Source organism: Ambystoma mexicanum, chromosome 1q (assembly GCF_040938575.1).
Source record: "Ambystoma mexicanum isolate Mex_15411 chromosome 1q, UKY_AmexF1_1, whole genome shotgun sequence".
Lineage (NCBI taxonomy): Eukaryota > Metazoa > Chordata > Amphibia > Caudata > Ambystomatidae > Ambystoma > Ambystoma mexicanum.
Window position 1 is genome coordinate 769,745,275 of NC_090922.1, and position 27,790 is coordinate 769,773,064.

General features: G+C 49.0%; 1 protein-coding gene across 1 annotated transcript in view; it reads left to right on the plus strand.

Annotated features, from left to right (window-relative positions):
* The window catches only part of CDC73 (cell division cycle 73), a 1,222,960-nt gene that overhangs the window by 780,988 nt on the left and 414,182 nt on the right, over positions 1-27,790 (plus strand). The window contains exons 12-13 of the mRNA XM_069641358.1: positions 21,211-21,246; positions 21,410-21,497. Of these exons, the coding sequence (XP_069497459.1) occupies positions 21,211-21,246; positions 21,410-21,497 (124 nt within the window). The remainder of the gene's footprint in view (positions 1-21,210; positions 21,247-21,409; positions 21,498-27,790) is intronic.

The window sequence follows — 27,790 nt, forward strand, 5'->3', positions numbered from 1 at the left end:
ATCATGGACTTGCGTTGGTTGAACAAACTTCTCAGGAAGGACAAGTTCAAGATTGTCACTCTTTCTCAAGTCCTCCAGGCCCTTCAACTTCAAGATTGGTTGGTGTCTCGGGACCTCAAGGATGCTTACTTTCATGTGCCGACACATCCCGCGCACAGAAAGTACCTGAGGTTTGCGGCTGGCGACTAACACTTTCATTTTCGGGTCCTGCCGTTCGGATTTACCTCTGCCCGAGGGTCTTCACCAAGCTTGTGGTGGTGGCGGCAGTGTTCCTCAGGTGAGGGGGGGATTCACGTCTACCCCTACCTGGACGACTGGCTGATCAGGGCGCGCTCTCCCACGCTTGCTTTGGATCATCTCGGTGTCACCTGCCGCACCCTCCACAGGCTGGGCTTCTCCCTGAATTTAAAAAAGTTGCACCTAACACTTTCCCAACCGCTCCAGTACATTAGGGCTGTGTTGGATACGTCCTTGTGGAAGTGTTCGCCTCCCAAGGTAAGGGCTCATCACATTGTGCAGATGGTGGACAAGTTTCAACATGCCCAGTGTCTCCCGACTTTCGAGTTCTTAAGGTTGCTCGGCCTCATGGCTTCCTGCATTTTTCTGGTTCCAGAGGCCAGGCTGTAGATGAGATCCCTGCAATGGGTCCTCAAGATGCTGTGGTCGCAGTTCTCCGGCAGGATGACGGATCCTGTTCAGATCCCATGCTCGGTCTCCCACGACCTTCTGTGGTGGTGAACAAAGGGAACTTGATGAAGGAGGAACGTTTTGGCAACCATGGCCAGAGGTGACTGTAGTGACGGACGCTTCCCTCACAGGATGGGGCGCTCATGCCAACAACTTGACCGCCAGCAGTTGTTGGTCTCAGTTGGATTCCAGACTCCACATCATTCTGTTAGAGCTGCGAGCCATCAGGCTGGCCCTGAAGGCTTTTCTACCCTCGGTACAGAGGAAGTGTGTCTTGGTCATAACGGACAACACAGTGGCCATGCATTACCTCAACAAAAAAAGGGGGGCCGGGGTCTCTCCCGTTGTGCAGAGAGGCAATGCAGCTCTGGTTCTGGGCCATTCAGCAGGAAATTTCAATCTCAGCAGATGAAAATGCAGTGGCAGACACTCTTGAGCAGGCAGAGCAGTCTCTCACGAGTGGGAGTTGGCTCAGGAAGTCTTTCAGGAGATCTTCACCCTTTGGGTAACCCCACAAGTGGATCTTTTCGCCACCAGTGTCAACCGGAAGTGTGAGAGATTCTGCTCAAGGGAATTTCCGCCAAGAGGAGCCTTAGGAGACATGTTCGTGGTGGATTGGTCCTTCCCACTGCTGTACGCATTTCCTCCAGTACCCGTCATTCGTCAAGTGTTGTGGAGGTTCGGTTCCTGCATGATACTCCATTGCTCAGGATTGGGCCAGGAGAGCGTGGTACCCGGACCTTCTGGAAATGTCCATCTGTCCTCCATGCAGTCTTCCCAGCCAAGAGGATCTGCTCTTGCGGGAGGGACGGGGGTGGAGGGGTGTCAGGTTCTCCATCCAGAGGTAAAGACTCTCAACCTTCATGCTTGGTATCTGAAAGGTTGGGGTAGAAGGATTGGGACCTCCTGGGTGACGTGATGGAGGTGTTGCTTTCGGCCAGGCGGCCTGCAACAAAATCCCTGTATCGTTGGTGTAAGTTCTGCGACTGGTGTAGGGATCACAATGTTGATCCTTTTCAATGATCCATTCTTATGGTTTTGTCTTTCTTGTTTTCTTTGGCCCACAGGAGCCTTCAAGTGGGTACCATTAAAGGTTACCTGGCGGAGCTGTCCATCTTGAAGCGCTCGTCTGAAGAATGTTCTTACTTTAAGATTCCTTTGATTTCTCAGTTTCTTAAAGGACTGACTAATGTATTCCTTCCTTCCCCTTTCCAGGTGCCGGTTTGGGATTTAAATTTGGTTTTGAGATTTGTCACGGGTGCTCCGTTTGAACCTTCGCACTCTTGTCCTTTGAGATTACTGTCCTTCAAGACGGTGTTCTTGCTTGCGGTGACTTCCGCTCGCAGAGTGAGTGAATTGCAGGCACTTTCAGCTGAGATGCAGGCACTTTCAGCTAAGCCACCCTTTACTGTGTTCCACAAGTCCAGGGTTGTACTGAGAGTACGTCCTTCTTTTCTACCTAAGGTAGTCTCTGAATATCATTTGAGTTAAAAGGTGGTTTTTCCATCCTTCTACCCTCCTCCTCATCCTGGTAAGGAAGAGGAGCGTCTCCATCGGTTAGATCCTAGGAGAGCTCTTAGCTTTTACATTTCGTCAGAGTGGACGATCACCTCTTTGTAGGATGTGCTGGACACCGATTGGGCCAGGCTGTTACCAAACAGACCTTGTCCAGGTGGATTATCCTTAGCATTACGGAGTGTTACCGGTTGGTGGGGTAAAGACCCTCCTGGAGGGTTGAGAGCTCATTCCAGTAGGGGCATGGCTACTTCCACCGCCCTCCAGCGGGGTGTTCCTATTGGGAATATTTGTGATGCCGCTACTTGGGCTTCAATCCATACATTTGTAAAACATTATTACCTGGATACAATCCATGGTCAGGATATGGCCTGTGGGAAGGCGGTTCTTTATTCCACATTCTTATTGAGTACTCTAAATTCTTTTCCCTCCTCCATTTACTGCTACTGCTTTGGGAGTCTGTCAAAGATGTGGAAAGCGTTGGATGACACAATCCAATCGAAGAACAAGTTACTTACCAACTGGTAACGTTCTTTCTTTCGACTGGATGTTCCTCCAACACATTCCACATCGCCCTCCCGACCTGCCCCTCAGGAGAATTTCCTATGAGATTGCAGCTTCCGTTTCCGCAAGGCTAAATGCAGTCCAGCAGGCATCTGAATGGTGTCAAATGTTCTGGGGGGAAAAACTTAAACTGAGGCTACAGGCATCGTGTGTCCTATTTATAACATCCTGTGACTTTGTCCTCGACAGAGGCCCTCGAGGGACATGGACCAGATGCCATCGACACAGGACGCCCTCTGTCGAAAGTTTCCCAAGTGCACAGCTGTGGGCATTAACGTCAAAGATGTGGAATGCGTTGGAGGAACATCCAGTCGAAAGAACGTTACCAGTTGGTAAGTAACTTGTTCTTTTAGATCTATCAGGGCAGTCTGTCCCGTGCTGGGGTCTGAATCCATATTGGTGGAGTAAAGTAGCTTATTGGTCTCTAGGTACACTTGAATTTGGTTATAGACAGCTTTATCGATGACTTTGAGAAGAAAAGGGATGGTACTGATGGGTCTGAAATTGGTAGGAATACTTGGGTCTAATGTGTTTTTTTTTTTTTTTTTTAGGAGTGGGAGCAACTACTAATTCTTAAAGTTGGTTGGAACAGTGGCTGTGCGAAAGGAGGCATTGATGAGCATGGTGATAAATGGGGCAAGATCTTTGGCTGCATCTTTAATGACAGATGCTGGCCAGTAGTCGCCTTGGCAGTTGGAGGGTTTGATTGAGGCAATAATGTTGATTACCTCTTGGGTGGACACTGTGGTAAATTTGAAACGCTGTTGTGGTTTAGGGAGGGTGGGGACAGATATGGGAGAAATGGGGGAGAAATGGGTTGATGTGTCAAGTTTTGTTTTTTACCTGCATTTTTCTTTTGAAGCAGGGTGATTTTGTTGGTTGGAGCTGGTTGAATTTTAGTACACCAGGTCTTGTCCTTGATGGAGTTCTCGGTGGTAGGAATAGGAGATTCAAGTTCTCTTAGAATAGTTAATAATTCGGGGGCGTGGCTGGGAGCTGACTGAACAAGCATGGCTCCGTGAATGCTCCTGACCAGCCTCACCGTTGAAGCAAATTTCTGCAGGCTATAGCCCTCAATGTATCCTGTAAACCTTCTCCAAGGAGCATGAATACTCGCCACCTCCGACTTGCTGGGACTTTAGCGCCAAAACTCTGTCTCCGAGATGTTATTTACACCGAAGGTTTTGCCCTGGCCTGAGGAGGAGAAATCAAGATGGCAGTCGGCTGATTTGCGTGCCCACGGCTGCGGAGGAGGAGCCGCATTCTCCTTGGCGGCCCGGACTCCTACTAAAATAATCATTTTGAAGGGATTGTGTCCTCCGACGTATTCCTTATCTTTGATATACGTTTCCAGCTTGCTGGCCTCGGAAATTCTTTCTCTGTAGAGGGCGCTGCGCGTCGACGTCCGCCGTGTCAATGTCCCTCGACGTCCGCCGTATCGGCGCCACCATGCCCATAAATAGACACGCGCTGCGTCCGTTGCTCAGTTCCGTTTTTCCGCGCTTCGTGGGGCCTCAGAACGTCGTTGCTCAGTCAGGTTTATCTAAATCTAATTCGACGAATATTCCTTATCGTTCTCGATAGCTTCTTATCAGAACCGACGACGCCGCGATCCGGCTTCAAGAAATGTCGAGACTGCAGTAAAAAAATGTCAACGGATCCACACAGGGTCTGTTTATGGTGCTTGGGGTCCGAGCACCATTGTTCGGAGTGTGAGGACTGCATGTCCATGACGGCGAAAGCCCTGAAGGAGCGAAAGGGGAAGCTCGAGAGAGGTAAGTCAGCCAAAACCTCCTTGAAGTTTTCGTCGGCCGGGTCGAGGAATTTGTCTCCTCGCCGTCAAACACTCCCACTCTAGATCTCGAAGCAGCTCCCACCATTCGTCGAGATCTAGACACTCAAAAAAGAGACGTCAAAGGTCCCATTCCTCGTCGTCTTCGGTGTCCCCAGAGAGAGTTTCCTGTCCCACCAAACACCGTTCTCAAACTTAGTGGGAGGAATTCAGAAAGAAAATGTTAAGCGTCTTCGAGAACGCGGCCTCGACACCCTCGAAGACAGCTGAGGGTGATACCCTGGGTGAAAAACCCAAAAAATCAAAACGCTGCGAGTCGCAGCACCCGGCGAAACATTCCACCCGAGAGCGCAATGAGCCATCGGGTAAGAAGGCACCGTCTACGCCGTGGGTTCCTTCGGCGTCGAAGATTCCCTCGACGCACGGGTCGGCGCCATCAACGCCGTTGTCGAAGCGTTCTTCGACGCATCGGTCGATCGACTCGACGCCATTGTCGACGCCGATGAAAGAGAGGACCAAGGCTCCACAGCCAACGGTGTTTTCAAGGGCCTCCGGCACGACGCCGAGACCGTCGTCGATGCCCTAGAGTAGGATCCTGATCCTCTCGAATTCTTCGAGGCCCCTTCCAGTTTTACATCGGCGTCGACGCCTTCGACATTTTGTCGTCCAATAACGACGGGTTTGGCTTCTTCAGCCCTAGAGATGGGCTTTACCCCATTTCAGAGAGAACACCCTGGTCTTTCTTCAATTTATGAAGAAAGAGAAGACTCTGACCAAGAAACTTTTGGTTTAAAGAGATCCTCACTGCCTGCTGCAGAGGATTTCACCTCTGAAGAAAGGAGGCTGAAGGAACTACAGGACTCACTTCATGAGGCCAGTGGACTTGACACTTCCCCAGAAGTGGAATTTGTAAAGCCAGACCCAGGTGAACATGCAGAAACACCATATAGAACCCTGATGGCAAGAATAATTGAGTTTATGGGTTGGTCTGCGCCTTCACCTGTTTTCCAACAGGATGATCTAACGGATATATTGGACAAAGGCCCACAGGAGGACCCGGTGGTCCCCTTCCATGCAGCCCTACAAAGAAAAATTGCATCCAATTGGGAGACTCCCGAAGTCATCCCAGCAGTCAATAAAAGACTGTCGACAAAGAATAGGGTAGCGGCTGCTGACCCTGAATACCTGTCAAAACACCCGACCCCCAGAGAGCCTGGTGGTTCAAGCGGCAACTTCATCCAGCAGTTAGACTGCTTACCCTACTGTCCCACAGGACAGGGATGACCAGAGGTACGACTCTATGGCAAAGAAAGTCTTCTCTGCCTGTAGTATGGCGTTGAAGTCCAACGCCACCTGTACGCTCGCCAGGTTCAGTCACACATTATGAGTGTGCTTCATCTGCGGCTGACTGCATACCCGATGGAAAGGAGAAGGAAGCCTTCCTTAACATCATTCAAGATGGCAAAGATGCCATGTGCGAGTCTCTTCAAACTGGCATCGATTCCGCTGACAGTATCAGTAGGGCCATGGCGGCTAGTACAACAATCTGCAGGCAGGCATGGTTGCGAAAGTCTGGCTTTGCTCCAGATGTGCAGGCCAGACTTTTGAATATGCCCTTTGACGGCTCTTCGTTATTCGGAAAAAAGGCTGATGACAGTCTGGAAAAGTTACAGACTTCTAAAGCAGCAGCAAAATCCTTAGGAGCTGCTATCCGCCAAACTCCTTTTCGCCCCCCAGGAACCTCTGGGAGAGGAAAGTCCTTTCGCTATTATTCCGCATTCGGAAAAGGCAGAGGACAGCCGGCTCAAAGAGGCCAAAGAAGATCCACCTGAGGTGGACGGGTCAAAGGTACTAAGACCGCAGCAGCAGCAGGTGCCTCTTTACCCTCGGCATCTGCATCAGCTGCCCCCAAACCACTCTGAGGCCGTTGCACACAAGACACCTGTAGGGGGCAGGTTAACTCACCATCTGACGGAATGGCAGGCTATAACGTCAGATGCTTGGGCATTGGAGACAGTTGCCCAAGGTTACTGCCTACCCTTTCTACACATCCCTCAGAGTCATCCACCGGGGAACAGCTCCCGAAAAGTTCCAGTTCCGCTCCTCTTGCAGGAAATTATGGACCTGCTAGAGAAAGGTGCCATAGAACCGGTACCGGTACCTGTAGCAGACAGGAACAAGGGCTGGTACTCCCCCCTACTTTCTCATACCAAAGAAGGACGGAGGACTGAGACCCATCCTGGACTTAAGAGAATTGAACAAGTTCCTCAGGAAGGATAAGTTCAAGATGGTAACTCTCTCTCAGATCCTTCAGGCCCTCCAGCTCCAGGACTGCCTGGTATCTCTGGACCTTCAGGATGCTTATTTCCATGTGCCAATCCATCTCAAGCACAGGAAATACCTGAGGTTCGCAATTGGTAACTCTCATGATCAATTTCGAGTTCTGCCATTTGGGCTGACCTCCACCCTGAGGGTCTTCACCAAGCTGATGACGGTAGTGGCGGCGAGTCTAAGGAGGGAAGGGATCCACGTCTATCCCTACCTGGACGATTGGCTGATCAGGGCCGTATCTTCGGAACAGGCCTGGACCCAGCTAGATTATGTCTGCCTCTTCCTTCACAAACTGGGCTTCTCCCTCAATTTAAAGAAGTCACAGATGATACCATCTCAGAGACTCCAGTTCATTGGAGCGGTCATGGACACTTCCCTGGGAAAAGCCTCGCCACCAGAGGTGAGGGCTCAAGATATTCTACAGATGGTCACCAAGTTTCAAAATGCCCAACGTCTCCCAGCCTTCGACTTTTTGAGGTTGCTAGGCCTCATGGCATCCTGCATCTTCCTTGTGCCAGAGGCTCGCCTGAGAATGAGATCTCTTCAGTGGGCACTGAGAAGTCAGTGGTCACAATTCTCAGGGAGAATGTCAGACCTCCTTCGGATTCCAGACAAGGTAGCCCACAACCTTCAGTGGTGGGCCTATTCAGAGAACATCTTGAAAGGAGAATTGTTTTGGCAACCATGGCCGGAGATAACAGTAGTGTCAGATGCCTCGCACACAGGGTGGGGAGCCCATGCCAACGACTTGACCATCAGCGGTCGTTGGTCTACATATACATAACCTATTAGAGCTGAGAGCGATCAGACTAGCGCTGAAAGCTTTCCTGCCATCAGTACAGGGGAGAAATGTCCTGATAATGACGGACAACACTGTGGCCATGCACTACCGCAACAAAATAGGAGGCGTAGGTTCAGTACCACTGTGCAGAGGCAATGCAGCTCTGGTTTTGGGCAATTCGGGAAGGAATCTGTCTATCAGCAGTCCATCTAGCCGGAGAGAAGAATTTGACAGCGGACGCTCTGAGCAGGCAGAGCACAGTCTCCCACGAATGGGAGCTAGCTCAGGAAGTCCTTCAAGAGATCTTCGCCCTTTGGGGAACCCCTCAGGTGGATCTGTTCGCCACAAGCACCAACAGGAAGTGCGATCTGTTCTGTTCAAGGGAATTTACCCCGAGAGGAGCTCTGGGAGACGTGTTTGTAGTGGACTAGGAGTTTCCACTCCTCTACGCGTTTCCAGCAGTCCCTGTTATTCCTCAAATGATCGGGAGGTTGAGAAGATTCCGGAAAACCATGATCCTAATTGCCCCGGACTGGGCCAGGAGAACGTGGTACCCGGACCTCCTAGATATGTCCATCTGTCCTCCAATCCGTCTTCCACTCAGAGAGAATCTTCTCTCGCAGAAGGGAGGTCAGGTTCTCCATCCAGACATCAGAACCCTCAACCTTCACGCTTGGCTTCTGAAAGGTTGAGGTACAAGGATTGGGATCTCCCTGATGACGTCATGGAGGTGTTGCTTTCGGCCAGAAGACCAGCAACAAAGTCTTTATACCGCTGCCGTTGGAACAAGTTTTGCAGCTGGTGTAGGGAAGAGAGAATATCAACCCTTTTTCATGCGGTACACCAACGGTGCTATCGTTTCTACTCTACTGGCAAACTCAGGCCTTCAAGTTGGCACTGTAAAAGGCTATTTCGCAGCGCTTTCTATCTTCAAGCGCACAGCGGAGGAACCATCGTATTTCAAAATTCCTCTAGTAGTACAATTTCTCAAGGGTCTGACTAATGTTTACCCTCCAAAACCATTCCAGGTTCCATTATGGGACTTAAATTTAGTCTTAAACTTCTTAATGGGCACTCCATTCGAGCCACTTCACTCTTGCGCATTAAGATTTCTCACACTTAAAACTGTCCTACTTGTAGCACTAACATCGGCTAGGAGGGTGAGTGAGCTTCAAGCTCTCTCATGTAAACCCCCACATAAAATCTTCCACAAGGACAAGGTTGTCCTCCAGGTGAAGCCTAATTTTCTCCCAAAGGTAGTTTCTGAATTCCATATTACTCAGAAAATTACCTTGCCTTCATTCTACCCTCCTCCCCATCTGGGGTAAGAGGAGGAAAGGCTACACAGACTGGACCCTGGGCGAGCTCTAAGCTTTTACATCAGCAGAATGGCTAGAATCAGGCAAGCAGACCAGCTGTTTGTAGGATACTCAGGTCACAAGTTGGGACTACCCATAACAAAACAAACCATCTCCAGGTGGATTATCTTGGCCATCCTGGAATGTTATAGACTAGCAGGGAAAGAGCCACCCCAAAACCTCAGGGCTCATTCAACCAGGGGTATCGCAGCTTCTTCCCCTCTCCAGAGAGGGGTACCGGTCCGGGACATATGTGCGGCTGCCACATGGTCGTCCGCACATACATTCACAAAATTTTACAATCTGGATTCCTCCACTGCTCAAGAGACCAGATTTGCCAAAGCCGTATTACACTCGGTCCATCCCTAAAGGGATATATAACACTATCACTCCCTCCTCCAATTACATACCACTGCTATGGGAGTCTATCAAAGATAAGGAATACGTCGGAGGGCACAATCCCTTCGAAGAACAAGTTACTTTCTTACCTGGTAATGTTCTTTCGACGGGATGTTCCTCCGACGTATTCCTTATCGCCCCTCCCATCCATCCCCACAGTGATAACTTCCCTTGTGGTTGCAGCTTTCGCTCCTTCAAGGTTACTAACCAATTCAGGCATGTCTTTCTTATACTACAAAACGGAACTGAGCAACGGACGCAGCGCGTGTCTATTTATGGGCACAGTGACGTCGGCGCCGATACGGTGGCCATCGAGGGACATTGACTCAGCGGACGTCGACGCGCAGCGCCCTCTACAGAGAAAAAATTTCCGAGTCCAGCAAGCTGGAAACGTATATCAAAGATAAGGAATATGTCGGAGGAACATCCCGTCAAAAGAACGTTACCAGGTAAGAAAGTAACTTGTTCATCTATGGCGAACAGACAAAGCTGCTGGATCTACCGCACCTTACATTTCTGAAGCAAGCGCCCTGGAGGGGACCACCCGCTCTGTCCTGCCCGGACTGCGCCGAAGATCCCGATCCGCAGCCCGGCTGTCGGCTCTTGGACTTGGGCGAGCCCCACTGAGATGGGAGAGGATCTCTCCTCACTGCTCCGCAAACGCCCAACACCACTGAGTGTAGCAGCGCAGGCTAAGATCGCCTCCATCTGGTGAGTCACCTGCAGAAGCGCTCACGGACCTCCCCGACCCACGCAGCTTCTCCACACCCCCTTCTGGTGCCACTTTACCGCCGGCCTGAGCGTGGCCTCTCCCCATCCAGCTCATGAGTTCCTAGACTAGCCCTGGCCTTGCAGGCGGGAGAGCGCCATACTGAAGTGGTATCCCCCGGGCTCAAAGCTGGGGTTGCCGCCTGGGGCCGCTGCAGTCGCTGGGGGGTGTGCCTCATTCTCATACGCGCCCTCCTGAGCCCGGGACCCCTGAGACTACTCTGGACCTCCCCCTCTAACGCTCGCAGTAAGAGCACCTCTGCTATACCCACGACCAGGTCGGGTGCTTGTGGCACACTACGCAGCACCACACACCTGGAAGATCTAGGCACCCCTCTGCCCCAGCACCTGCACAATCAACCTGGCCCTGCGGGATCTGGGCTCAGGAGCACCTCCAACTCTCAGCTCCTTCCGCCCCAGCTAGAGCAGGCCCTGAGGCGGCAGAGAGGCTCTCTGCGCCCCTGGTACTCATTCTGAGGTCGAGATACTGAAGCAGGGAGCCATAACTCGGCCGAACTTGAGATGCAATATCCCGCGCAGCCAACACAACATGGAGACAGAGGAGGCGAGACAGGACATATGCTAACACCCACCCGGATTAGCAGTGGAATAAGTGCAGAGCCAGGGCGATATGCACTGCGAAGCAACCCAAATATACTCAACAAATTAGAGGAGCAACCATCTCCCTGTATCAAGATCTAGCGAGCACAACACTCCAGAAACGCAGAGCGCTCCGAAACCTAACAGAATGACTGCAAGAGCGGAAAGTGCAATATCGAAGGAGCTTCCCTACCTCTTTGAACTTCACATGGGAGGGAACCCGTAGACCGATCCGCAACCCAAAAGAGGCGGACTGCTTCCTGGGAAAGGGATCACCCGACGAGGGCTCTGACCCAGACATGCAATCTCAATCACAAACCAGATAATCATCTGGCCCCTGGTCGTGGGCCAGCAGACGCTACAGGTTCCGCGGCCCCCGGAAGCGTCCTGACCCAAGCTGACACTGCTAGACCTGATGATCACTTCTTTGTCTCTATAGAAGGTTAGTGGGACACCTCTGTGCACATCCCCTGAGCACTCTTCCAATAGCTCTCAGAACCTTGACCCAGCCCTGCAGAGACAATCCTATACCCACGGGAGGGATCCCCACGCGTTTACGAGGGTGCAGAAAAATACACTAACCTTACACTAACCTTGACCTAGTTCTCGCCATGCCCGTGGCGCGGATCAGGTTGATCTTATTATCCATCGGGGCTCCGGATGTAGATTCCCTTGCTCTCAAACCGCAATTAGTAGACGGCAGGGTTGGTGAGCAACCCCACGGATGAGCTTTATGGTCTCATCCTTAATGTTTTTGGGGGACGGGGGGGACAGTTAAGGGGACCGGGAACAGTTCTGAATCCCGGATCACCCTGTTAATAACCAAGTTCTGCACACAGACATCAGACACGGCACACCAACATTTATACATGGGAACTCCTCAGAGGCCCCTTTCTAACCGCACTGCACTGATGCTCCGAGTTAAACCTACTCCTATAGCTCATTGGTCCGGATAACGCTAGGGACGTCCGTATCTTGACTTGGAATGTCCAAGGTCTTAATTCCCCTAGGAAGCGGCAGCGAACAGGCTAGCGGCGCTAAATGGGGACGTAGTAATCCTTCAGGAAACTCACCTATTTTGCAACTGATGAGCACCGAATCAAATTTAAATGTTTCAAATGGGCTTACCTCTTCTCCTGGGGCGAGAAGAAGTGGGGAGTGGCGATCCTCTTAGGCGATAAATTCCTTCTAAGCAATCCTTCAGTCAAAGACACAACAGGCAGATATCTCCTCCTACAAGGACAAATCGCTGAGCAACCAATCACCATCTTGGGAATCTACGCCCCAATACAGGCCAGGGCAAGTTCCTACTAGAGCTACTCCCGGCATTTTTTCACATTCACTACAGGATACCTTCTCATCGGCGGTGATTTTAACATAGTTCCTGACCCTGCAAGGGACAAGACTATGCCCTCTTCCAACTCTGACTTTACACGAGCTCTGGCCTTAGCCAGATTACTAAGGGAATCGGGCGCTGTTGATGCCTGGAGAGTGGCTAATCCAGAGAGCCGCGATTACACTTACTACTCCAACGCTCACGGGGGACACTACCGATTCAACCTCCTGCTAACCACGAGTGCATTATTCCCCTGCCTAAGCAAGATTGAAATTCACACATGCATGGTATCTGACCACGCTCCAGTCTCGGGCGACCTCTCGATCTTGGGAGCCCCCAACCCGCCCCCTAGATATTGGAAGCTTATCGACTCCTTTCAACTAGACCAGGTAATTAGGGGAGAGGTGGAAGAAGCCCTGACCAACTACTTTAAGGAAAACACCAACCCCGAAACCACAGTAGGGACAGTATGGGAGGCTATGATGCCGGTAATAAGGAGTGCTCATCAGCTCTCTGCCGAACAATTTCGGATTTCCTAGTACCACACATCTGCCCTGGAATCCAGGGTTATTACCCTAGAGAACGATCTAAAGGGCCAGTATTGCTGGAAGGCAGATAGGGAACTGAAAAAGGCCAGGAGAGCCCTGGAGATGCACTGGGCCGACTGCACCGCTAAAGCGCTCGCCTATACGAAGCAGTTTTATTACCAGAAAAATAATAAGGCAAACCGTTTACTGGCATATAAATTGCAGAAGACGCACAGTCGGAATAATATCCTTCGCCTCAAGGGGCTGGATGGGAAAATTAGATATACCACCCCAGACATAACGGAGATCCTAGTGGACCACCACAGATCCATTATGACAGGCCCACCCTCATCTACGGAAGAGTTAGCCCAGCAGTGTCACTACCTCCAGCCCTGCTGCTCCCCTTCTGTCACCAGCCCCCTTGAATCCCTGGAGACCCTGATCGCCTCAGAGGAGGTCTTAGAAGCTATGACATCCTTAGAGTACCGCCCAAGGCCCGGTCGGGCTGACTACTAAATTCTACAAAACATTTGCACATCCTAACTCCCAGCTAACACTCCCATTTAACTTTCCTGAACACTGATAAAGTGACAAAACCCATGGCTGAATCAACTACAATCTTAATCCAAACGCCATGGAAGGACTCAGAGCAAGCAACCTCATACAGGCCTATAACACTTGGGAACACAGAGGGGAAAATGTACTCCAAGGTGCTAGCATCCAGACTGGGAGGTGTTCTCCCCAAACTAATATCCAAAGATCAGACAGGCTTCATAACGGGCAGAGGCACACACGATAATATCAGGAGAACATAAAATCTTATAGAATCCACCAATAGAATGGGGGCAGAGCTACTGATCATCTCCCTAGACGCGCATAAAGTGTTTGATCTGGTAAATTGGGACTACATCCGAAACACTCGCACATATGGGGCTGGACCACAACTTCATAAAATGGACTATGGCAATTTACGCGATCCCGTCCACACAGCTCTGAATCAATGCATCAGTTCGGAGGCCATTCCCATATCTAGAGCCACACGCCAGGGTTGCCCTCTATCTCCCCTGGTGTTTGCTCTGTCCATGGAGCAGTTTGCTGAAAGGATCTGGCAAAACCTTAACATCAAAGGGATCCCCGTGGGAAGGACAGAATAGAAAACCGCACTGTATGCGGAGGATGTTCTCTTAACCATCACCAGCCCGAACACCTCCCTGCAACCCCTGCTGGAGGCGCTTGAAGCCTTTGGGGCAGTCTCTGGTTTTAGGGTGAACTATGGTAAGTCCTCAGCCCTGCCGATCAACCTTACGAAGCATCAAAGGGACCCCTGAACTCCCCATCCCATGGCCCGGGTCCATGATTGAATACTTAGGGTTCCGCATTCCCAAATCCACTGCCCAGATCTATAAACACAACTTTCCACAATTATTCAAAGACATCCGGATGGACCTGAATCGCTGGAATAACCAAGAGATCTCCTGCCTGGGCCGAGTAGCAGCGGTAAAGATGAACCTGCTCCCCAGGGTACTCTGATCAGTGCCTGGCGCTCCCAACTCATATGCCAGAGGGGGACCTTAACTCCCTACAGCGGGAAATCATAAAATGTATATGGAGGGGGAAAAGTCCCTGCATTGCAAAGAAAATTGACCCGCAGCTGGTACTTGGGTAGCCTGGGAGCCCCGGACATATCTCGATACAGAGGAGCGGCCCAACTATCGCACGCCTTTACTTGGTCCCGCACCGTGGATCGCCCATGCTGGCTGCAGCTAGAGGAGGCATGGTGTAAGCCACCCCTGTCTGACCTACCGCACATACAAACTTGCAAAGCCAACCCTACCCTAAACCCATTACCGGCAACATGCAATACGGTGGAAAGCTGGAAAGCAGCTGCCTGGAAATGGGGCATTCTGATCTCACTGGGCCCACTGACACCAGTATGGGACAATCCAGGATTCTCCCCAGGTCTCTGCAATCGCAGCTTTGCTATCTGGAAGGCCGGTGACCTACGGAAGATTTCTGACTTCCTTGAGGTTGGCCATCCCATCACGTTCGAGGACTGCAAAGCAAAGTTCAAAATCCCTGAGGAGGAAAGATTTCATTATTCACAGATCTGCCATAGATCTCCCAGCGAGTTATTAAAGAACGGGGTTCCAGAAACCTAACACCCCTAGAGCTCACACTAACAGCCCCTCCGAGGGGGACAATCTCCGCCCTGTACAAACTCCTGGAAAAATCAAACAGAGAAGTGAAGGAGAGATATATGACCAACTGGGAAAAAGACTTGGGGGCGCCCTCTGGACCCAGCGGCATGGAACAGAATATGGACAAGCCTTCTCAAAAGTACCCAGTGCATCACCAACAGGGAAGGTGGGTACAAGGTGTGGTACAGGTACTACATTACACCGGCAGATGCATACATCTGCCTCCACCCCCTCCCCGAACTGCTGGAGAGCATGCCCCCTAGAGGGAACAATCTTACACCTCCTCTGGGAATGTCCGAAAGCAGCAAACTACTGGAGAGGTGTGCTGAGCCAAATTCATTCAATCACCGGACTTGCCATCCTATGGGACCCCAGAATTGTTCTTCTGGGGCACATGGGGGACAGGGACATGCCTCTGTCGGGGCAACATGGCCCGCCTATGTACTGAACTGCTAACAGCGGCCGAGATAGCTCTCGCAAGACTTTAGAAGCATCCCGAGGGACCCTCCATACCACTATGGTGGTGGTCTAAGTGCTGGGACATTGTCACAGCGGAAAAGATTACAGCACTCCGTATGGGTTACATAAACCTTTTCCGGAACACATGGGCTCCCTTCATGGACCACGCAGAGGGCTTCCCTGGACTCTCACATAGGCCCCCGCTCACCTGTTGGTTGGACTGACTTCCGAGGGGAGGGACTGCGGCCACGCAGGGATTGCATCCCGCCTGGAAGGGAGAGACCCACTCCCCCAACTTCCGAACAATCCGTGTGCAATGCAAATAATGAATTGTGCCGTATTATGACTTGCCAATGCTGATGTCTGTTTACCATGTTTAAAAACCCAATAAAATGTTCAAAAAAGAATAGTAAATCATTCTCTATAGCTAGAACTTGCTTTTTCTATCCTGTTGTAGGAAATTATTTTTGCTAGTAGAATTTCTTCTTTATAGCTGGCTGATATTTTGGCTAGGATGTCTTTTAGTTGAGTGGTTGTTTTTCCAGGAAGTTTCATATTGCCTTTCTTCCCTTCTTAACGCTTTGAGTTTGGGGGCGAACCATGAGTTTTGGTGTGCTTGAGGTTTGCCTTTTCGCATTTTTAGAAGGACTATGTTATCTTGTGCCGTGTTTAGGGTTTTATTGTAAAGGTCCACAAGATCTGATTGGTTGAATGAGGCTAGTGATAGATTAAGGTTTGGAGGAAGGGAATACGTTTGTCCACAGTGATTCTTTTTGTTTCTAGTGGCCATGGGTTGGGCAATCAGTTTTTCTTTGTTAGGAAGGGTACAGTCTTGAAAATTAAAGGACAGTAAGGATTGGTCGGTCCAGGATTGTGGTTCAATGGAAGGGATAGTCGTGGTACATGTCCGCTACCCAATCAAGGATTCTTCCTTTGTCATGAGTAGGGAGCAAGAGTCTTTGAGTGAGGGGCTGCAGCAGGGTTGGCCAGCTCCTTGCAGATTTTAAAGAGTTCGGCCGAGTTGTTAGATGCCGCAGAGACATGGGCTTGGATATGGGCTCCCTTATTAGTGTAGGCAGAGATTTGGTATTGCCTTTGCAGCAGGCGACAGGCCAGTTTGTCAGAGGATGAACAAGAAGCCCTACATTTCCTCTCAACCACCCTACACTTCCATTTAAGTGTAGTTAGGTAACAGTCATACCAAGAATTGCATTTGGCTTTGGGCTTCAAACAGATCCTCATGACGGGGGCAAGAGCATTAAGAGTATCAGAAACAGAATAGAAGAGAAGAGCATAGACAGGGCTGTGTCAGGATGCGAGTCAGCCAGAGGTGGAGGGGAGGGAGAGAATGTTGCGGCAACAGCCTCAACTGTCACACTCTTCATGGGCCTGATGCCAGAGAATGTAGGTGTTAGTGTTGGGGTAGGCTTAGCCTGGGGGGAAGAGAGGGAGAGGAGGGAGTGATCGCTACAGGAGAGAGGAGTGGTCAGAGGGATGGAGAGGGGGAGATCAAGACATCAAGTGTGTGCCCTGTAGTTAGTCGGGCCAGAACATGGTATTCGGAGCTCCTGGAGTTGACCATCTGCCCACCTCAGCAGCTGCCTCGATGTCCGGACCGCCGATCCCATTCAGATGGTCTGGTGCTGCACCTGTACCCAGAGTCCCGCAATCTACATGTGTGGCTCTTGAGAGGATGAGGTATGATGACTAGGACCTCTCGGAAGAGATGCACGAGGGGCTGCCGGCAGACCATATACCATATACAAGATTGTTGTACGTGTGCAGATGGAGGTGGTTTGAGGTGTAAGGTGTCAGTTGTGATGCAGGGAACGCAAAAGATCAGTCTTGTCTCTTGCCCCACCACCTTAGTCATGGGGGAGTTCCTTCTATCACTGGCCTCATCAGGCATGCAGGTTACAACAGTCAAATGTTTGCGGCTTTGTCGGTTTTCTAGAGGTCTCCGAATCAAGGGCCTTCTATATGCCAGTTCTGGCCCATTTCCTGAATGCCCAGTGAATAAGTTTCCGCCCATTCCTTTTGTGGTTCCGGGCTAGGATCTCAAACTGGTCCTAACTTTTTTGATAGTGGCTCCTTTTGAGCCCATGCACTCTTGTCCCATTTGGTGGTTCACACTGAAGACTTTCTAGTGGCAATCTCACATCTGCCAAGAGGGTTATTGAGCTGCAGGCTTTGTCCTGCAAAGCACCCTTTCTCTGGTTTTACAAGTTTAAGGTGTGGTCGGGTGTCTTGCGCAAGGTAGTCTGGGTTCCATTTGTCCCAGTGCATAGACCTGCCTGTGTTCTATCCGCCACCTCTGCCTTCTAAGGAAGAGGAGAGGTTTCACAGGTTGGACCCTTTGTTTTTATGCAGCGAGGAAAGCGGAATTCTGGAGGAACAACTAGCTGTTTATGGCATTTTCTCTGGCTAGAAAGGGTTTGGCTTCAGCAAAACCGACTGTCCAGATGGCTAACCCTTTGTATCCAAGTGTTACCTGTAGCCAGGGAAGGAGCTTTCTGTTGACATCGGAGCCCATTCTGCTGGGGGCTTTACTGCATCTTCGGCACTGCAAAGGGACGTACCGGCGAGAGACATCTGCCAGGTGGCAACGTGGTCACTTCGCAACTTTGCATTACTTTCAGGACATGGTGCTGATGCCTGTTTTGGAAGGACGGTTCTGCAGAATTTCCTGATATATGGGGCTGCAGTGATGTATTATATGTACAGCGATCAACGCCATGTCATGATTCAACTAGCACCACGTCGAGTTACGAAGCATCGACGATTGAGTTGAGATGCACTACGTCCCCTTTCTTAAAGTTTTCTGAGCAGCTGACTCTGGAAGGGATAGCTATCTGATGAGGAATCTGCGTGAGAACAATCAATAGAAAGAACATTAACGGTAAGTCATTTCTCTGGTGAATTTTTTTTATTTGATAACTGGACAAATATGAAAATGGTGTGTACCGCCCACTCGTGAAAATGGGTTTTGGGATTACCAGCTAGGCAAACACTAATAAAATAGATATTATGCTGTTTCTTCACTCTTTCTTGTATATTGATGACTGCTGGATGGGTCGTGGTTGGGGAGAATTCTCATTTCTGTGCCAATTCCCTTCAACTTCCGAGACCCCCAGCTCTTTTGCTGGACTTTTTCATTTTAACCCTGGAATGAGTGAGGCATTTTTCTTGCTCTCCCATGTGTTTTTACATGATTTGGATTTTTGTGTTTTTACTGTTTTTGGATTCTGACAAACTCTGCTTTTTGTATGGTGATACAAAGCACTATCAGTGCAGTGTTGCTGAGAAATCATTTAGATTTCTCCTAAGGTTTAAATTCCTTTTTTCTTGTGTGAACTACAGTTCCCAAGAACAGTAAAGTGAAATTTTTAAGTCCAGCACACACCATTTTATGTGGATTTCTGGGGGGGTTACCTAGTAGGCCCTCATCCTACCATCTCTTATAACATTTTTGTTACCCTCACTACTTTAAATGGCTGGTGGCTGTGGTTTACTTTTTCCTACCATTGTGCTTTTCTACCGCAGGCTGAACCCTCAGCTGCAGGACAGCGCCTATGGGTGGCTATTTTGTCAAAATGGCTGCGGTCTTCTTTTTGTTGCTATTTTCTGTTTGTGATGTCTTTCTTGGGTTTTACTCTGTGCGTTGAAACAGGTTTACGCCCTTTGTTAGTCTTGCCTTTGGCAGGCTTCAGGCCTCAAGCCTGCCCCTGGCTCCAGTGTGTCTGAAGGACTGGATGTGAGGAAGGATCCTGAAACTCCCCTGTCCTTTGTTTCTAGGAATGCCTGAATGCAACTAGTCCTGATTGGCTGTGTGGACAGCCACCCTGCTGTGTGATGGACAGCTTGAATGGAAGATACCTGCTTAAAAGGCAAGGGATTTGGGACTACAGGCAGAGTAGACCACTGGGACAAACACCCGACGAAGAAACAATGAACGAAGCTTGCTGCAACCTCCTGGACCTTTTGAATTGCCTGGTAAAGCCCTGCTGCTGTGCTGAACTCCTTTTTCACCTCGACAGAGAAGCTCCTCCGGAACGACCTCTCCCCTTGGGGTAGTGGGACCAACTATAACCCCAAGACAAACTCCACTGGACCACCATCCCTGACTTGCCGTGCCTCTCCATTGCTTCGGAAGCCCAATGCCAGGGGTTGGGTGTCCATAATAGAGTGCAACGTCTGCCAGAGAATTAATCCAGCTTGAAGCTCCAGGAGTCTCCTACACACCCTCCAGAAGCAGGACATCCAGATCCAGAGACCTCTCACCACAGTGCAGGACCGAGGGAGCAAAGAGCGTCCAACCGGTGTCCAAGATCCACAACAGTGCTGTTTGCTCAGCGCTGAAACCGCAAAGTGCTGCTGAACCAAAAAGAACCCATAGCTGCCGACGACCTCCCAAGTACCACCGCAGGAGCCCTCCAGATGTCCTCCCTCTTGACTGAGGCTCAGGAACAAGGGTCTGCACTTCTGTAACAAGACAGAATCCAGCTGGACCACTCTTCTTCCAACCAGATGTACTGTTTAGGCTTGGAGTACTTAACTTATTGCCTTTTAGTTGGCTCTTCTCAGTTGGGAATTGCATTGGCTTATCTTTTAGAGTGTATTCCAACTCTCCTTTCACAGGCTCAACAGCTTGTGACCCTACAAGTGATTTTTCTGAACAAACCCTCTAACTTTGTGCAGGACTTTGATCTAAGAAGTGCATCAGATTCATAGACTTAAGCTGTCCTGGCTTCCTGAAGAGACTTCTAGTTCATTGGCTGTGATACTGTGTGTCCCTCATAGGTGGTAGCTTATTGCATACTGTTACTGCTGGGAAAGCCTTATCTAGATTTCATTGGAAGATGTAGTTGGCCTCACATATACTGAGAAACTGTCTAACCTTTTTCCTTCCCTAACCTTTCCTTTTTGCAACCTCAGAATCTGCAAAGTATACTATTTAGATATATAAATGCCATTACTGTCATTATGATTGAAGTCGCCTCATGGTGTATGAATTGTGTAAGAAGCATATCCAAAGATGATCCATTAACTTGTTTTGATTCTGAAAAGTGATTTTAAAGCATATTTACATTTACAACAAATGGCCTTTTTAAAGAATGCTTATTTAAAAATATATAAATGATTTATAACTGAATCATTGCGTGTAAGTGTTACTTGGTTAATTGCAATTGCGGATTTCATTTGTACAGCGCTTCAGCTCACATTTACCGCTCTTGAGATGGGCGTGGCTGCTCAGTCACACTACCAACTTTTGTAGTACAGACCTATACCAAAAGCTGTTACCTAAAGTACCAAGCAGATAAGTGTTGTGTAGTCTCATAGTGTGACTGCACCAATTCTTACCTAACAGTCGTTGGGTTCATAATGCTTTTATAGTGGTGGTGTATGCAAGTTGCCTATTTTTTGGAAAAGCAAAATGTATTTTATTCAGATCATGTTATAGTTTTTAAATATTAAGCATATAATCGGACCCTACGCTTTCCATCGACTTGCTGTAAATATATTCCTCATGTTTTGACTCGAGCTGTTAATGTGAGAAAGCAAGGTGTGGTTAAGGGAGCCATTTATTTTTGGTGGTTGTTGCCAACTGCATACGTGATCCTTCACACTATTTAGCCTGTTACTTTCATGTGGATCACGGTTTTCTTTTCAGAGTGCAAAGTAGTGTGACTGTTCTGTTCTTGGACCTTTCATCATTTCTTTGATCTACGCTGTGGTCAATGTATTTGTTTTCCATCAATGTGCCATAACTTGGTTCATGATGTGCAGACTTAGTGCGGTGGAGTGCCATCATTCATGTGTTTCACCTTGAAAAAACGTGTTATTCATTTGACCTGTAAATGCCTGTATTAAAATTAGATTGTTCTCTGTTTGCAGTTTCACAGGCGAGACCACCTCCAAATCAAAAGAAAGGTGAGCATGTGCTCTTTATTTCAAATAGGATAATTTGCTATCGTTTAGTTTTGCGTGGTTTGACTTGCATAATAGGACGTTTGGCAATGTTGACCCTAATTACATTACTGCAGATCTATTTGCACATTTCTTTTTTGATTTCTTGTCCTTTGGATCTTAACAGGATCCCGAACACCTATAATCATCATTCCTGCAGCTACCAGCGCCTTAATAACTATGCTCAACTCAAAAGACCTATTGCAAGATCTCAAGTAAGTTCCTGCTGCACTAATGTTCTTGGAGACGTTGTCTAGAGAGATCTGCAAGAGACTAGCAATTACAGTATTTGCAACGTATCATCAGTTAACTATCGTGCATTCATGTCACACTCAATCGGCCGCACCATTTTAGCCTTCTGGGTAGTGTTGAACAATTGTGCGAATGTCATCCAACAAGATACCATTGTGATCCTTGTTCAAATGTAGACAAAATTAGCGTTGTTTTTTCTCTACAATGTGCGCTCTGATGGTAGCAACTGTTTCTTTCTGTGCTTGAATGGCCTTTGTTCTTTATTTATAGAGCGCACCAAACCTAGAGGACGGATTTGGCTAAAACTTTGCCAAAAAAGTATATGGGTCCTGCTGAATTTTTTGGGAAAGTTGGTTGAGGTTTCGTGGAGGGGGGCAAAGTTATAGGGGGTCCACTTTTTTTTCTCCATAGACTGAATGGGCAAAAACTTTGCGCACACCTATAGGCCGAAAGGCCTGGTTCCAGTAGCGAGCTTTTGTGTTTTTGGTGGAAATCCGACCAGTACTTTGCAACAATAGAACTGAAATGTACATCTCAAAAAATGTGATATATTTGGCTCTGCTCCACGGACAAAAGTCTCATTGGTTTGCTGGACGCTGTGATGTCGACGAACATTGGACGCAACCGGTGGTTGACTGGAGGGAAGCGTGCTGTGCGTAAAACGTTTTGGGAAACACCACCTTGGTGTATTGGAGGACAGTGCGCCGGAAGGGCCTGGAAAACATACTTTACTCCATGTCATGGTGGGAAGAAGGGATGGAAAAGGTGGGGGAGTGACAAATGGTTCATCTGATATATCTCATTAGGTGGAAGACGACAGTGGTGTGCCCGCATTATCCGTGCGTGTTGCGCCAATTCGCAGGTACCTCTACAGGCGACTACCTTGTGTGGTGAATGCAGGCAGCCTGCGTTATGACACGATAGCTGGTGCAGCGACCTCTTTCCGTGGTGACTGATGGCAGATCAATGACAGAAGGGGCGTGCATTGCACATGACATGAACATTTTAACATACAGTGTACTATGGTGTGTTGCGTGCGGTAAGGCCATAGGCCCCTCGATGCATGGGTGGAGGCCTTGCACCAACAACTATGAACCCTGGTTGTAAGTAGGTTTCAAATTGTTGCCTTGTGTGTGTGGTTTGGCAACATTGCATACACTGTTGGTTCCATGGGTGTGCGGATTGTTAGCACATCCTTACAGTGTGTAGTCCATGACTGGACCTGATGGAGTGAACAGTCCTGCAATGTGTCCACTAGGTGCAGTGTTGAAGTACTGTGTGCATATAAGTGGATAGGGTTGAACTGCATATTTTATTAGAATGCTGGGAGCAGGGCCATTGTTGTTGTGATTTTGTGATTGGGTTGGCAGTAATACAATGCTATGTGAATAGAAGTGGGCAGGGGTGCAGGACGCTGTTTTATGTTTGTGGATTCTGCTAACTGTTAGATGGGTGCATGCATTGCTGTATTATGGTGTGAAGGTTAGTTAGAAGTGTTGCTGCCTGTTATGTTTGTGGATTGTGGTGCCTGGCCACATGTTCACCTGCATGGCTGTTATGTTGTGCTGGGTGTGGGCAAGGCCTACACTGTTGGGTGCTTGGCCATAGGCCATGCGCCCAAGAGCCTAGGCCTTCACCACAGCATAATGCAGCCATGCAGTTTTACCTCTGCATCTCTCCAAGGATGGTGATCTTCCAAGAATGGTTGTGCAGGACATTTTAGACGTGGTAGAATAGCAGAAGTTAGCTGATATGCGCACATTACCATATAGTGTAGGTTAGTGTTTGGCACGATTGTATGCAGTACCCTTTGGGTACACTACATCAACCCTGACCGCCTGGCAATAGGCCAACCTTTGGTGTAAGTCTGTACTACACAGGTTGGTAGCGTGTTGAGCAGCCAGGCTTCTCTCAAGAGGGGTCAATGTGAGCTGTAGGGGAGTTAGAGATTCAAAGTGACAAGTATTCAAATAAACTTACACACAAGATTTCTTGAATAAACACTTATTAATTTATCAGTCAGAGTACGCCTACTTCAGAAGGGAGCAATATAACAGTAACACTCAAATATACGTCACAATACGCACACTCTTAATATCTCTAAATCAAGTGAGTACCCTTTTGGGATGGCCCACAGCCACAACCTACACCCCCAAGTGACTTCAATAGCTATGGTTCTGGGGACATTAATATATCACTGTTGTATTTAGAATCATTTAGGAGTAAGCCAAAGGAAAAGGTTATTAGAACATACAAGAGTCCACAAATATTCTTAAGCAGGCAAATACTTTCAGATCCCCCAATAAGGGTTCTTCAGTGCAACAGGCTAAGCCAAAGTCAATGGGCAAAAGTCTATATGTGCTGAAAGCACTTCTTTGCAGGTAAGTAATAAAGGTCTTTTTACAATGTTTCAGAAGTCTTTGAAGAAAAAGAAGTATCAATGTAGGGCCACAAGCTGTTTAGACTTGTGACTAGTAGAAGAGGCAAGCAACTCGACAGCAAGGGGTAAGTTCTGACTTTTACAGTACCTTTGTATTGAGGAAAAAGTGCAGTAAATGACTTCGGTACCTGAGCAGCTCTGCAGATCTCACTGTTCCTGTTCCTCGGTCGTGGGGACAAGAGGGAGGACTTCTGGGGACTCTTGTACTGCAATGGGACGGTCACCGCTCGCAACTGGCGTTGGGAAGAATTCTCAAAAATGTGCTAATTCCCTTCACCTTAGAGACCACCAGCAACTTTGCTGGATTTTGAGGACTTGATTTTTTTTACCTGAAGAGTGTGACCCTTTTTCCCACTCTCTCATGTATTTTGATTTCTGATGTTTGTTAATCTGCTTAGAATCACATGCTGTGCATATAGTCCGACATCCAGTGGTAACCGTGGAGTACTGCATCTTGTCTTTCGAGAATCGAAAGTAGACGTCGACATGGGCGTGCCTGTAACACTATCCTTACATGACTTGTAGTGTACCCAAGATCCCTCACGCGTCGAGGTCCCTCAGATTGTTTTCTGTCCACCCAGCATACTGGTCGCCTTAAGCGGAACTTGTCGGAGACATTGCCTATTGTCCCTTCGATCTGTGGTCAAATAGTTTATATATAAAATACTTAAGATCACCCTTTCTGTCCCTTATTTCGACGGCTGTTCTAGATCTCCACCGAAAACCTGAATCATCTGTACTTCGACGGATGGTGATCCAGTCGGCGCTGCCGACAACGCAGCTGGGGCTTCCGTCGGCCTACACAGTAGGGAGAGTGGGGCTGGGGTGAACATTTCTGTACAATCTGAGAATGCCTTTCCCTTTCCTTCCTCTTTCCCTTTTGGTCTTCGTCACTCTAACTATCCTCGGCTATGGAGAGGACTCATTTAGGTTTTGCCCCATTTGCAAAGGCAAATTTCCTTGGAGAGAAGAGAATAAACGGTGTAACCATTGCTTGCCCCTCCATCACAACGAAATAGGTTGCACGGCTTGTAAACTCCTACGTCCTAAAACATTAAAGGAGCGCAAAGCCAAGCGGTGGGCAGCCTATGGGATGTCGAAGGTAGAGTTATCTCCTGCTGCCGCAGCCACCGAATGTGACAATGGCAATAGTGACGAACAGACCTCCGAACCGGAAGTTGTTGACCTTTCGACGGAGCGCTCCTGCTCCGCATCGTCTGTCCCCGGCCCCGCCAGGCACAGCTCAGGCACTGTTATGGGGAAGGTACACCCCGGCGACAAAGACTAACATTTACATGGCACTAAGCACAAAACCCCAAGTCAATCTTCTACCAAGTCGAAGAAGACTTCAGCGCCAACGGATATACTGGATATTTCGGAGGCACCCGCCGACCGTCTGGAACGGCAGCCCTCCCCGCATCCGCATATGCACCTAGCGACCGAGACATCAAAGACAAAGGGTGCTATTTCTAATATTCCGGGTTCCGTCGAGACGCATCGCAAGAAGGTGTCCGGCAGCGACAGGGTTCTGGCTCCACTGAAGAAGGCGCTCGCTGAAGCCAAAGCCCCGGCTCTGCCGAAGAAGGCTCCTTCACAATCGCAGGCCAGGGCTACATGCCTCCCTTCTGCGGAGGACGTTGCCGACAGCATAGCAAGAATTATCTCCGCCGACTCTCAAACGGCAATCAAGAGATTCACTGAGGCCTATGGAAAAGGCCAAAGATCCGCAGAAACCCAAGGATCGCCTAAGGGGAGTACCGGAACCCTCCCCTAAACCAAAAGAAAGACACAGGGACACCCCACCTCTGTCGGTTCCCCAAGAGGACTTTTTCGGAGGGCGAGGATGGGATTTCTTCGACGTTGAGACAAAAATCTTGACGTTTTACACTAGAAGAGCGTTTTCAAGATCCTTTTCCACCTCTAGACCATTCTAGGTCTTCGCTTTTGGACTAGAGAAAAGTTTGAAAATTGTATGCGAAGACTGGACAGGTTTGTTACCTGTACAGAGCAACCCACGCCTAGAAGATCACGGGAGGAGAGCCCTTTGGACCCTGTAGAAAAATTCCCAAGACTCCTTGACCCCTCTCAGGAAGAGGATATATTTACACTGATGACCTCACTGAGGAGGAGATTCCTGCAGACACTCGGGATGAAGATCAATTCATCAATCCTGAGGACATGCATGATCCCATAGAGGGGTGGGGAGAAAACCATGATATGGGTGACCCTCAGCCATGGCAGTCTACAGATCCTTCACCAGATCCTGATGCCCTGTGTTTGGACTCCCACCAGACAACCATCGCCAGTGGATGATCAATTAACGTTTAACGTCCTGTTGCACAAAGCAGCTGAACACGTCAAAATCGCCACAGATGAAGCTGTCCCTGAAGCTGACTTTGTGGAGGACATTTTCAAAGAGAAGCCACTGGCCAGCCAGGCTATTCCTCTCCTCAATTCGATTAAAAGACTTCTGGCTCCTGCCTTAGCAACACCTGCTCTTAAAAGCTTTTTCGTCCTTCTCCCTCAGACCCCCTTTATATCAGCGGTCATTCCACCCCAGAGTCTCTGGTGGTGACCACTACAAGAAAATGGGCAGGTGTTCCTCTGTCAACCGACAAGGCACCCCCTGATAAAATAAAAAAAGACGTAACGCCCTTGGGAAGAGGATCACTGCCGCAGTAGCTTTTTCAACACGTATCGCCAACAATACCACCTTATTGGCCAGCTACGCGGACGCTCAGTGGACCTTGATACAGGAAGGCCTACAGGAGGTTCCCGAACCACTACGAACTTGTCTCCTGGCCACAGTGACTGAAGGCAGACAAGTGAACCAAAGCATACTTAAAAACACTTTGGATTCCGCCAAAACAGCTGGTCGATCTTTGGCTCCGGGCACACTCCTGAAGAGACACGCGTGGCTAAGGAACTCTGGGTTCAAGCCAGAGACGCAAGCGTCACTTATAAATAAACCCTTGGAAGAATCCAACCTGTTTGGAAGAGTGGTCGACGATGCTCTTGAAACTGAAAAAAGGAGCACGACACCCTGAAGACGCTAGACCAAATTACCCTCTACAAGACGAGGATCTGGGTCCAGACGGCTTTTTCATGGCCAACGCTTCCGTCAGCAACAGTACACCTTGGGAAACAATTGGCCGTCTCCACAGGGAACCAGCGGATACACCACCCCATATCCCCAGAGGGGTCAGCGTCGTGGGAAAGGAAGGGGCTGGCACTCTATCCCCAGAGGCTCCCCGGCCTCCAGTTCAAAATGACCCAAAGATTCGGGACTCCTCCCATGCCGGGGGACGGCTAACATCGTTCCTTCAGGCATGGGAGGGGATAACTACCAGTTTAGACCAGTGGGTGCTAAAGACCGTGGCCCATGGGTACTGTATAGAGTTTGAGTCCCCAACGTTCAGACCTCCACGAGCAAGACGATTGACACCTGCCCATCTTTGTATCCTTCTTCAGGAAGTCGAGACACTACAAGAAAAGGGAGCCATAGAGGTCATACTTCTGTTACAGGTTAAAGAAGGTATTTATTCAGTGTGCTTCCTTGTACCCAAAAAGGATCTAACCATGCGCCCTGTATTAGATCTGCGCCCAGCAAACAAATTTGTAAAGCCGCAAAAGTTCTGCATGGTCCCTCTACAGGAAGTAATTCCCCTGCTTTCACAGGGAGATTACGTGGCAACACTGGACATGAAAGATGCATACTTTCATATTTCAATGTTGCCGGCACACAGAAACTACCTCAGATTTATGATACAAGACGAGCATTCTCAGTTTAAGGTACTACCCTTCGGCATAGCATCT